Source organism: Cololabis saira, chromosome 13 (assembly GCF_033807715.1).
Source record: "Cololabis saira isolate AMF1-May2022 chromosome 13, fColSai1.1, whole genome shotgun sequence".
Lineage (NCBI taxonomy): Eukaryota > Metazoa > Chordata > Actinopteri > Beloniformes > Belonidae > Cololabis > Cololabis saira.
The window spans coordinates 28,728,385-28,740,881 of NC_084599.1; the positions used below are offsets into that span (position 1 = coordinate 28,728,385).

General features: G+C 40.5%; 1 protein-coding gene across 3 annotated transcripts in view; it reads left to right on the forward strand.

Annotated features, from left to right (window-relative positions):
• Positions 1-11,221, forward strand: part of crtc1b (CREB regulated transcription coactivator 1b) — a 29,409-nt gene extending 18,188 nt beyond the window's left edge. Inside the window, exons 9-14 of one of the 3 annotated variants that reach the window (XM_061738533.1) lie at positions 122-273; positions 432-662; positions 2,218-2,304; positions 4,104-4,190; positions 4,298-4,472; positions 5,055-11,221. In XM_061738533.1, the coding sequence (XP_061594517.1) occupies positions 122-273; positions 432-662; positions 2,218-2,304; positions 4,104-4,190; positions 4,298-4,472; positions 5,055-5,266 (944 nt within the window). In that variant the 3' untranslated portion in view covers positions 5,267-11,221. The remainder of the gene's footprint in view (positions 1-121; positions 274-431; positions 663-2,217; positions 2,305-4,103; positions 4,191-4,297; positions 4,473-5,054) is intronic. The other 2 variants (XM_061738534.1, XM_061738535.1) reach the window with 2 other exon arrangements.
• Positions 11,222-12,497: the final 1,276 nt, after the last annotated feature.

Genomic DNA, 12,497 nt, shown 5'->3' on the forward strand with positions numbered 1-12,497 from the left:
TTTGTGATAAACGACTGAATTCTGTTTGCTTGGTGTTTGTAACTTACACCAGTCACTATATTTAAGTTTAGCCTGACACAAAGACACCCGTTGTGTGTATGTGGATTTATTTCCTTCCCAGGGATTCCCACGTCCTCTCAACCTACCATGACTGTAACGGCACAGCGTCGGCAGCCTCCTGTGGTACCACTCACCCTCACCTCTGACCTTAGTCTCCAACAGTCCCCACAGCAGCTTTCACCCACTCTCTCCTCACCTGTTAATATTGTACAGGTAAGGATCTTCTAGATTACGTGAAAAGGATGTGACTCTTCTCAATTCTGTATGCTTTTTTGTTACACAAGTATTTCTTGTTCCACAAGAGAAAGAATTTGAGGTGAAACAGTGTTAACAATCACATGCCTCACTTGTTTGTGTGCATCTTTCTGTAGGCTGTGCCATCAGAGTCATTGAGCCTGGAACAGCAGCTTGCCCAGTACCCTCTGTTCAATCAGCTTACAGCTCAAGCCCAGGCTCTGCTCCTCATTGACCTCCAGAAGCAGCAGGCTTTGCCACAAGGCGTTCAGCTGATCAGCTTGGCCACTCCAGCCTCCTCTGGTTCAGCCACTGCAAGCAGCCCATCCCCAGACAGCCAGACCACCGCCAGCATCAGCGTGAGCTCGGTAAGACACAAGGCAGTTTGTTGACAGGGGAAGAAGTGTCAATGTCTTGATAAAGGTTCTGAGACCGGGACCAGTTCACTAATGGCCCTTTTGCACTAGTCTCGCTTCACCTCGGTTCTACCCGCCACGGCCCCGTTTTGCGCTTTTGCGCTAGGGCTGAGGCGGGCAGAGCCGCTCCAAGCCGATACTCTTTCTGTAACCATTCTGGCGAGTTTCTATCAGGGCTGAGCAGGGACTATTTCCGACGTCACCACCCTCCGCACCAGTGATTGGTCGGGGGGCGGGGCCGTCAGACGTTTGAATCAGGAAGCAGGAGTCCTTGCGGCTCGCGGCGATTTTATTATAAAGCGCAAAACGTCTGTTTGGTGATCCAACTCTGAGGTGCAGATGTTCATAAACCTGGTGGCTGAGGAGAGAATTAAAAAAGGGATGTAGACGGGCTGTTTTACTCTCAGCCGCTCGCGGCTCCAGCTGATTTCTGATCAGCGCCGACATAAACAAAGCGGTTGCGTAATCGAGTACGTCACAGCAGATTCAGCCCAACCTGCCCACTTCTCCCCTGGCTGTGGAAAAACAAACGGGGACAAAACGGGGACAAAACGGGGACAAAACGGGTAGAGGCGGGTAGAGGCGTGACGAGCCGAGTCGGGCCGAGTAAGGACTAGTGGAAAAGTGGCATATTTAAGACTGCTCATTTTGCAACTTTATTGTTTTGCAAAGCAACCCAGAGAGCATTTAAATGAATATCTGCACACCATTTTTATTACATCAAAAAGAGAATTTTCCTCTAGTGATGTCGCTAATCTGTGAACAGAGCTAAAATAATTTAAAGGGGACCTATTATGGCATCTAATAGCTATTTTAATCAGGCCTTGAATGTCTTTAAAAACAAGCTTTTGATTGTTTTTGCTAAAAAAAATTAGAAATTCAGCCTCTGAGCCATGTCTTTATCTTCCCACTCTCTAACCACATTCTCTCTGCGGGATTCTGAGTGGGCGGGGAGGCTATGATAATGAGGCACTGCTCTGATTGGCTGAAAAAATGGTGGAAACTCCGGCCGGCGGAGTTAGTTGTTTTTTTTCCGTCGTTACGTAAAGACGGGAGCAGAATCTGAACGGCTCGTAGAAGCCACATGACACTGGACGGCTCATCCGGGCGGCTGTAAAGACACTGCAGAATTTGGTTGCTTTCCTCCTTCTCTGAGTTGGCAGGCTAAGGGGAGACCACTTTATATATGTTAAAGCAAGAGAAAACATGTTTTGCATAATAGGTCCCCTTTAACTATCTAACAATAAGGATTTTCTTATTTGTTGTAGCTTATTGTGAAGAAAACAAAACACCTGTGGCAATTCTTGATAACACAACAGGCATGTTAATATCACTATTTAGTAATGGCATGTGTACATGTCATCTGTAGATTTCTCCCTTCTGTACATCAGGAGATGGTTGGTCGTAAATTAACATCTTCACTGTAAACATTATGAGCTTTTCCTTCAAGGTTTGTGTGTGACAGGTATGAAGCTTTAGTTCTAGCTAACCCTCTTCCCTCCAACAGTACCGAAATCAGACTGGCTCACCAGCCACTCAGTCTCCAACCTCCCCAGTCTCCAATCAAGGCTTCTCCCCCGGAGGTTCGCCTCAAGTAAGGGCCCGCCCACCGAGCTGGCTGCTGTCTGGGGGAGGGCTTTGCTCCTGGGGGAAGGCTGATTGTAGACAGTTAGGCTTTTCATTCTCTGTATCAGCAGTTAACCACTCATGGTGTCAGCAGCTGCATAACTCATGTCTCCATCATCACTGTCACTGTTCACTGTGTGCATGACAACATGGTTAAGGGTTGTTGATGGAGTCCCTAACCATTTGTTGGCTTTAAAATGTTAACTTCAAAGCCTCAGGTTTTTTTGGTGAGCACCACATATAGAAATAAATTTAAGAGATAACGTGTTTTCCTCCTGTAGATGATTTGCAGTGTTATAAATATTAGTCCTGCACATTGTTTCAGGATAAATAGATACAGTGCAATATAATCTGATTTGCGTGTTTAATTTTTATAAGCACATTGTGGTGCTTCACAATAAGCACCAGATGGTGAAACAGTGACAGCTATGTTTTGTCTGAGATACATCCCCATCCTTCCTTGCATGTACAAGATAAACAATGTTCATAAATAAATAATAAATGTTCATAAAGTCACCTGTGATGCATCATTGTCTAAGAGGTTACCTTTGGTCATGGTTAAACAGTGGCTCCACTTGAAAAAGCCCTTCATACAGTGTTGAGTACCATGTGTGTTCAGTGACGCTTTTCTCATTGCAATAATACTATTGAGGGGAATTCCTGCATTTATCACCCTGGGTGGTGTTCTGATTGTATCCCTTTTAGATTTGTACCCGTCATTCTAATCATGCACCTTTCAACCACAGTGAAGATTTCTCCACCCCCATCACATTTCCTGGTAGATTTTTTATTTTTTTTTGTCTTTAACTTCTTTTTTCCCCCACCAAAGTAGTGAATTAAAGCCTGAATTATGGTTCTGCGTCAAAACGACGCTGTGCCTACGCCGTCACCGTGATGCTGTCGTGAACCCTTCTGACTTCTCCGTCACTCCATTTTGCCGCGGTGCAGTACCCCACGTGACCGCTAGTTAGCGATCTTTTCCTGAATGGTTTATCCGACTTTTCCGGTCACAGTGAATGAAAGAGATAAGGACAACTATTGTGCAAAAAAACAAAACAAAAAAAAAATCACACATACACGAAAAAAAGAGCGCTGAAAGTTCACGACTGCTTCAAACCGGAAACCGGAAATACGTTGCTACCAAGCGAACCAATCACAGCCCTCTCGTCTGAGTTTGGTCTGCGTCGCCTCGACGCGTAGTTACAATTTTTGGGAGGTGACTGCGTCAGTGACGGCGTGTGGTAAGCGTTGACGCGTACCCTACGGCGTAGGCACGGCGTCGTTTTGACGCAGAACCATAACTCAGCCTTTAGTCATAGCATGATTGGTATCAAACAACATGAATATCAGAATAACACCCAAGTTAAAAATAGCAAAGTTTCCCTTTTTAATAAGCAAATGTGTGTTGGATTCATCCTGAACAGGGCTGCTGCGGTCCGCTCATCACTGCACTGTTGTTTTTCATTAAACAGAGTCATATTCTCGTATTCTCATTCTGGCCTTACCTTGTTTCTAAACCATGACAGCCCTGATCATGATAACCATATGCTTTTATTCACTGCTCTCTCTGACAGCTGTGTGTCTTGGTGTTTTTGCTTGTGTTTTTTATGTTGTTAAAAAAAAAACTACTCCATTGCTAAAATGTCTGCTTGTGGAACTTGATAACATCCACCCACCCCCCAACCTACAGCTAACTTTGTTTGTGTGTATTACAGCAACATCGATGTGTGTGATTTTGAATGTGGTTGTATTTCTGTCTCCCTCCAGCACATTCCTGTGGTGGGCAGTATATTTGGTGACTCGTTTTATGATCAGCAGCTGACATCAAGGCAGACCAACGCCCTTTCTCACCAGGTGACAGGACTCATTAACAATATGCAGCAAGGACAGAAGTGTTTTCTTCACAACTTTTTGTTTTTATGATCTCACTCCGTGCTACAATTCTTTCCCTTTTTTTTTAGCTTGAGCAGTTCAACATGATTGAAAGTCCCATCAGCTCCTCCAACCTTTACAACGCGTGCTCCACCCTCAACTACACACAGGCAGCCATGATGGGCCTCACTGGGAGCAGCCTACAGGACTCGCAGCAGCTCAGTTACAGTAGCCATGGCAACATCCCCAATATCATCCTAACAGGTAGGCATACTGCCACAGTCCACCAGATGTGCTTTCCTTTTATTAAACTCTTCTAGCAGTCTCTGAAGAGCAGCTGGTCGGAGGTAGTTCAGATGACCTCTGCTTCAACTGCACCATACATTTTACCAGTGTTTGTCCAGTTTCATTCATGTTTACCTTTGCAGTTTTCTTTTCACACAGGCAAAGTCACTTGTTATTCTTTCTTCCGCGTTATATATCTCATATGTTGGAGAAGGAGCAGGTTCATAAGTTCATGTCGTATGCACCGTTTTATAGACTTTTTGTGCTTTTTAACACTCAAGCAGACAAACAGTTCCTCAGTAATTGTTAGCATACATACCTGTGTACTACACCGATTACTTGAAGAGTCTACAGCGAGGCACACTCTGCAGAAAGTCCCTAATGAAATAATGTAAACAATGAAGACAAATGGAGGACATTGGTATTCCTTTTAAATCTTAATTCTGTGATACCATAAATGTGCAGACTTGGAACATTGACATTTAGTAATTCCTGAAACTGAAAAAAAACACCCTTTAGATTTGTTTTGAATCTGTATTTCTCAGAAGTTGCATTTCTCAGTCACAGGTGAGTCTCCGCCAAGCCTCTCCAAAGAGCTGACCAACTCTCTGGCAGGAGTTGGTGATGTCAGCTTTGACGCAGACTCTCAGTTTCCTCTGGACGAGTTAAAAATCGACCCTCTCACCCTGGATGGACTGCACATGCTCAATGATCCTGACATGGTGCTCACTGATCCCGCCACTGAGGACACGTTTAGGATGGACAGGCTGTAATGTAATATTCAGCCTGTGGTTCAGAACAATTAACGGAAAAAAAATAAGAAAAGAAAATAACACTAACTTGTGAATGGAGTGAAATAAAGGGCAGGTTGAATCCTTTCCCTCGTTGCATGGCTGTCCAGCTGTCTGACCTCGCCCTTGACTCCGTGAAGCCCTTTGAAGCGATGCGCCATCAAAAGACAACGGGGAAAAAATAAATACAGTGGCTTGCCGGGGAATGGCCTTGCTGTTGTTTTGAATGAGATTGGTTGCTCAGAGCTTTTGCTAGCCTACTGTGTTTACAGTGTACCATTACATGCCACATATATTACAAAATGCACATTTTAGATTTAATTTTTTCCTTTCATATCCACTATTAATTTGGTTCTGATTCACTTATAGCAGGAGGCTGCTAAGACACTGGGCTGAACCTGTTATTATGGCTCTGTCCAAAAAAAATAATACAAATAAAAACAATATAGCCAGTTTGTTACCCGCCCCCCCAGTGAACACCGGTTATCCCATCATAGCATAACGGCTTTCTATTTCACACTCTAAAGCTTTATTTTTAAACACGAAATGTTATTTTCATCTTGTATGTTTTTATGCTTTATGTATTTAAATATTTTATTTATTTGGTTAAAAGATTTTATATTCCATTTCATAACTTCAATTTGATGCCAAAATGTTGTCTGTAGGCATAGTGTAAAATTGCACTGATGTAATTTGTGTGTATTTATTGATTACTAACATATTTATATATGTGTTTGTTAAGCTACTTGGTCAATGAAGGAGTGTAAAACCTCCCCATAGTTGCTCTTAGGTGTTAGATGTGCCATTCTTTGACATTGATGTGCTGCAAACCAACAGTCAAATTCAAATCTCATAGTTTTTAGCGCCACCTCAGAAAAAGTTGCACGCTCCACAAATGCGTTGGCTTTATGACTCTGGAATAAACGTCTTCTAGAGAAAATCAGGCATTTTCTATTAAACCAGAATGCGAAATTGATGAATTTATGAGCAGTAAAGAAAAATAATCATATAGTATGTGTATGTATATATATATATATATATATATACATATACATATATAAAATATATACATACATATGTATATGTTTAGTGAAGGAAAATGTCAATTTTTTAACCAGAGAATACTACAAGAAAAAAAATTTAATCTTTTTAAGTCGTCACTGTGAAATCACCTGATTTTGCCTTACAGTAACATTCTACTGTTCTACTTAAGTGTCTGATGTGACAACGTATTTTCATAAGTTATTGTACCATTTTTTTGTATTTAAGAGGAGCCTTTGGTCAGTGATATTTGTGGTTTTGTTGTGCTACATTTGACAAATCAATGTACTGTATTTTGTAGCGTTACACTTTATAGCCAAATTGTTGTTTTTCATTGTTTTTTTGTTGTTTTTTAAGTGGGGCAAGAGGGGAAAAAAAAATCTTAGGAGGATTTTAAATATTTGAGGAGAAGTGCAATTATGGGGAGGCTTTTTGCTCCTTGAAGGGGAATCTCTAACAAAAACTGACCTTTGACCCGGAACTTATCAGAAACTACATCCCATTCAGTGATAAGATAACGGTTTATGGAAGAACACTATTGATGGCCCCCAGTAGTTGTTTTTTTTAATTTATATATATTTTTTAAAAGATGCAGTCTCCAGATTTTGTCATGGTCTATGAAAATGTGTTTTATTATAGGTCTTCATCCATCTGTACAAGGTACACAAAAGTTAACTAAAGGTTCCCCTAATGTAGGAAGTATTGTATGCAGTGTATCAACAGCACTAAGATGTATTTTGATCCTTTCAGACTTTTAAGCAACACGAATGGGGTCAGAAACACTAAATCTAGAATCACTGACTATCTTCTCAAGCCCAACTTTAGACTGACATAATTAACAGTAACTTCAAAATGGTATTTCAGCTTTTTGTCAGAGTTTCCCTGAGAGGCTTATGTACGTGTGTGGGATCATCTTTGGGATATTGTAATATTTGTGTGCTCATCTGCTAATGTTTTCTCACCTAAAGCGCTCATGGGAAGACTGTGTAAGACCCCTGAACAAGGAATCACATTGGGTTTACCTCTACAGTTGGACAATTTCTCAGTTGAAGTTTTCATCGACTGCTGTAAAGCTCCATCAGCAGTTTTATTTGCCTTTAACACACCTGTGATTCCTATGCAAATGAGACAAAAAAACAAAAAAAAAACTTTTTAAAGGAAAAATTCAACACTTTCCACAAGCTCAGCTGGATTTATTCTTCTAAAGCAATTTAACATTGGAGGTGTTTTTACTGTTAAGACTTACCTGGTACTTCTCAGAGCTACTGAGATACATGTGGTCAGCATGGGCTGCTTTTATTTCCTTATACGTGTAATAAAAGGTTTAAAGCTTAAGAAATCTTAAAGATCAACTTTATTCTGAGTTATCTTTCTCCACTATTAGCATCACAGAGCTCCAAAAATGTCAATGATGGCTCTTTGTAAAAAGATGTGATTATCTGAGAAGAAGGTGGTAAAAGCTGCCGGACTGCATGTCTTTTCAGATCGCTGTAGCTCCGCTTTAATTAATGTAGACTAAATGGATTATATGAACGCAGGACGTTGACAGGACAGTGTTGCAGTGGCGATATGACAATCAATGGAGTGAATATGAGCTGGAAAATGATGAATGAGAAAGATCACCATAGAGAAACATAAATCCAGTTTCTTTTACTTCTAAATCATATTTCTTTGCGATTTCCATTCATATACAAAACATGTCTGCCGTCTTTGCAGAGAATTTCTTCAACCTACTGTTATAAATCACCTTAGTTTTTCTACTTTATAAAAGCACTTTTCCCTCTTATTCTAAAGGAACTGGCATCTCGATCAGTGATGCAAAATCAAATATACTTTTTTTTTTATCTGAAGTTTTGTAAATGTTGAATTTTTCCTTTAAATCTCTAAAATAAGTCTACAGATTTCCTGTTTTCAGAAGTTTACATACCTTTGGGGAAAAAGAAAAGGCAACAGTAAACGTAGTCTTTTAGATTTCACTGTTTTGTTGCCAATAGCACCAGTGTTAAGAGCTTTTCCTTTCTCTCATCCAGCTAAACACTGGTCATTCACACCGACTTTGTACATACTATAGCTGAAACAAAATGCATGATGAAACTGACAGTCCAAACCTCGTAATGAAGGTCTTCTATAGCTCCACAGGTTTGATTTGTGTCACATAACGCTATCACAAAGTCTAAAGGGATGCATGTGTGGGTTTCTGCTGTGCAACAGTGAACTCCTATTAAGTGACTCTGTTACCTCCATCTCTGTACGATGCTACTTCACAGATGATAAAAGAATGTAATTTCCGTGGCAGTGTCCTAGTTTTAGCCTTTTGACAAATGAGCCAATACTCGGAGCGTTTGGTCCCATCACAGGCGGACCAGTTCTCTCTCCTCCGTGCTCGCCCCTCTGAAGAATCAGTTTGTTGCTTGTTCCACTCTTATCTTCCGGCTGTAGCATCTCTGCATACGAGTTCGAAACAGTTGAATCTTGAACGTGGCGTCGATCCGGCCTCTCCTCTCTTGTCAGCACAATCTGTTGGCTTTCTTGATGAAATGAAAAGTCTTGTCTTGTAAAGTTTGCAATTGGCACGCACACTGATTGTTTGCATTTGTGGACCTTTTGAAGCTTCTGCGTTGACGCAGTCAACTGCATGACATGAGACACATTGAGCAGTCTCTTATCCCATGTTATGTACAGGACTTTGATCTTGCTATGCTGAAGCAAAGTGTGTTTTAACTTTTTCTTTTTGCCTATCATATCAATTCTGCGATGGGTAGGGTATAACGTTTTTTTTTCTCCTTTTTTTTTCGTGTGTGTTTTTGTGCAATGTTTAGTCCAATAGTTGCTTCGCACTTTATTTGTGATTCCCTGACATTTGAGCAGGGACAGTTCTACCCAATGTGAATGCTGCCAGATATTTTGATGTATGAAAAAAGATGGATTCTCTATTTTCTTTTCAAAATTTAACATTTGCTTGTTTGTTGTTTTTTTTTTTGTTTAGTTAAAAAAAAAAGATTTTTAGAGATGCAAAATTAGAAAGGGCTTACTCCAGTGCAGCTTGCGCTCTAATGTTGGAAAGGATCAGAGGGAGTCACTTCTATTGTCCCACCGTCCTGTGTTCCCCGGTATTATTTAGCCCTTAAAACATTTCACATGGACATGTTTCTGAGATTTACATGGCACATGATGGGACATGTTCCCCATCTCTGTATCCTCTTAACAAAAACTGTAAATGTGGGAATTCGTCTTGTGGGGTTTTAAAACATGTCATGGAATTTCTTCTGAATATCATACGTCACTTACTTGTACTGTAAGTGTATTTAAAGTTTTTTTTGTGTAACTTTTTACACTGTTTATACACAAAATGGTTAGAGTAGAAATACAGAGGAGATCCACACATCTCAGTGACACCACACACTCTATTTCATGACACCAGGGTTTGTTTTTCTGCTCCACAGCACTGGTTGGGGGTTAATTTGCTCCAGTAAGGAAGTTAGTTGGATGATAATTCCAAATATTTTAGTTGTAATGGGTCCACTTTGATCCAAATGCCGTACAACATTTTACGTGTGTGGAAATGTTGCTGAACTGGGGAACTTGGGACCTTGGAGACATAGATGTGCTCCCGTACAGCTTCGAATGTATTTCTTTTATGGACACCCCCCCCAACAAACATTGAAGTATCAGTCTCTCAAATCTCACACTGATTGACCTCTGTAGTTAACTGTAGTTTGAAGAAAAACAACTAAAATGAAGAAGTTTGCATTAACTACAAACTCTGCTGGTGGCTACTCTCTAGCAGACCCTCGCTTCACAAACGTAGCTGGAGTTCTTAAATGCAGGTTGCTCCTTTTATCCAACAACCTTTCCTCGGCTGCCTAAAACCTGCAGAGGATTTACGAGGAAAATACGCTGTCAAAAAACGCATATTCTATCGTAGATGCCGGTCCACAGCTCTGGTGTGCATTCTCAGAATTGGGAATTGATGAAAGGTGTGTTAAATGTTTCCATTATTGTCACAGGTTTGCTAACAGCAAATGTAACTCTGGGAAAATACTTTATCAGATTAGGCAGCTAATAAACATTTCCTTAAAGTAAGGAGTTGGAAAAATAGCTTTTAGAGTTTGAAAAATAACTGATTTGTGAACCAGAATTGAAGTTCTATGTCTTTGCCTGACTGTACGTTGAAAGGTGGAGAGCAAACTTCAGCCGAAGGTCCATTCTTTTCCAAATAGAGATGTTCAGGTCATCGTGTTAATGGTTGAGTTTGGACACGTTTGCGCGTGTTTGTTTGAGATATCATCCATGTATTTGCAGCCAGTTCAAGTTGTGTTTTAAAAAAAAAAAAAAAAAAATCAAAACAAAAGCAGTAAATCTGGATTTTTGTCTCGGGTTGAAAAAGGAGAAACAGGAGTTTCCTCCGTCCCAGAATAAGACAAAGGAGTTGCTCCATCTGTACTGCAGAAGGATTTAGGTTTCAAGGACATGTCCCTTTAATAACACGGGGTTTTTCTTAATGACTCTGCATTTCATTGAAACTTTTAAAAGTCTCTAGAAATACACAGTTCAAGGTTCACTTTAGGCTTATAGTGAGAATAGCATATCACTGTTGTCCTGTAAGTTGTAGTAAAAGACCTGTAGTTATTTATTTGTTGCCATGTGATTCTCTTTATGTGACCATTTGTTTATAAGATGAACGAAAACTGTTAATTAAATTGAATGTGGAAGACAGATTTTTCTCTGCACATAGTCTTGATTTGCAGAACGTGCTGATAAAAAGCTGTTCATTGTCATTTTACAACATCACAGCATGTTGCTGTGAACATGCATGACATTTAAACTGTTGTATACTGTCTTTGCTTTCAATTCTATTTTGTAATCTGTATTTCCAAATGCAAATTTAAAAGATTATTTTGGATATGTGCATGCTTGTGAAATGTTCAGAATGTTGATTTCCACTAAAAGCTGTTGAGTTTGAAAAAAAACAAACAAACAAACAAAAAAAAACAAGTCATGTCTGGTATTTTAAACTGAATGTTTGGCCTTTTTCTGCAGCGTAGTGAGTTCATAGCCTCCAAAAGTCTAGGCACCCTTGGTCAAAATGTCAGACTGCTTGTGCCTAAGGTATAAAGTTTAAGGTTTGCTTACTTTGCTGTGTGACTACAGCAAAATGCTCTGCCAGCTAAAGGTCTCGTAACCTTGATGTCCTGTGAGATTCTTGGTTTTTTTGCACTGTTGAAATCAATTTGGTTTTTAGATGTGAGGACTCTTTGGGGCAAAACTTTCAGCTTCCTTTTCTTCAGAAAATCCATTATGGACCTTGATGTTCTTTTAAGATCAATATGCAATATGCGTAAGAGTCCTTCTCTTTCATCCTCAGCTTTTTATAGACTGATGGTTACTTATGAAATGTTCTGCAGTCTCTTCAACCATCCGCAAATGCTCCCAGTGCCATTGATCCCAACAGAAGCTAAAAGCACAACTGATCCACAGTCATACTTAAAGGGGCTGCAGGACTTTGAAAGCATCCCCACTTTACTTTTAATGGCTAAAACGTTATAAAAAAGTTCATACAGAACAGTTATTCAACAGTTGCTTAAAGGGGACCTATTATGAAAAACATGTTTTTTTTTCTTTAACATATATAAAGTGGTCTCCCCTCAGCCTGCCAACTCAGAGAAGGAGGAAAGCAACCAAATTCTGCAGTGTCTGTACAGCCGCCCGGATGAGCCGTCCAGTGTCATGTGGATCTACGAGCCGTTCAGATTCTGCTGATTTTCGTTACGTAACCAAAATGCAAACCACACCCACAACTAAACACCGTGTAACTGCATGCGAGCGTCCGACCACCGCATCGCACTGCGTGACATCGGACCCTCTCTGTCCATCTCCCTCCAGCAGCTGCCACTTTATTGAGGTTTTTGTGGTGAAATGAGGAGGAATCATAGAGATAACTTCTCATTTCAACTAACTGGATCAGCCGTTCCTCATCCGTGACTGTTTCCTACAGCGCTTTCAACCGGCTTTCAACGCGAGGGACAGGAAGAAAATAGAAGCAGCAGGGCGTTTGACAAATGTTCCGCTCAAAACGGCGACGCGGCCAGTTAGGACAGTCCAATAGAAAATACAGCAATGGAATTGATTTTGTCGCTGACGCTCGCTCGCATCGCATGCAGTTATGACACGG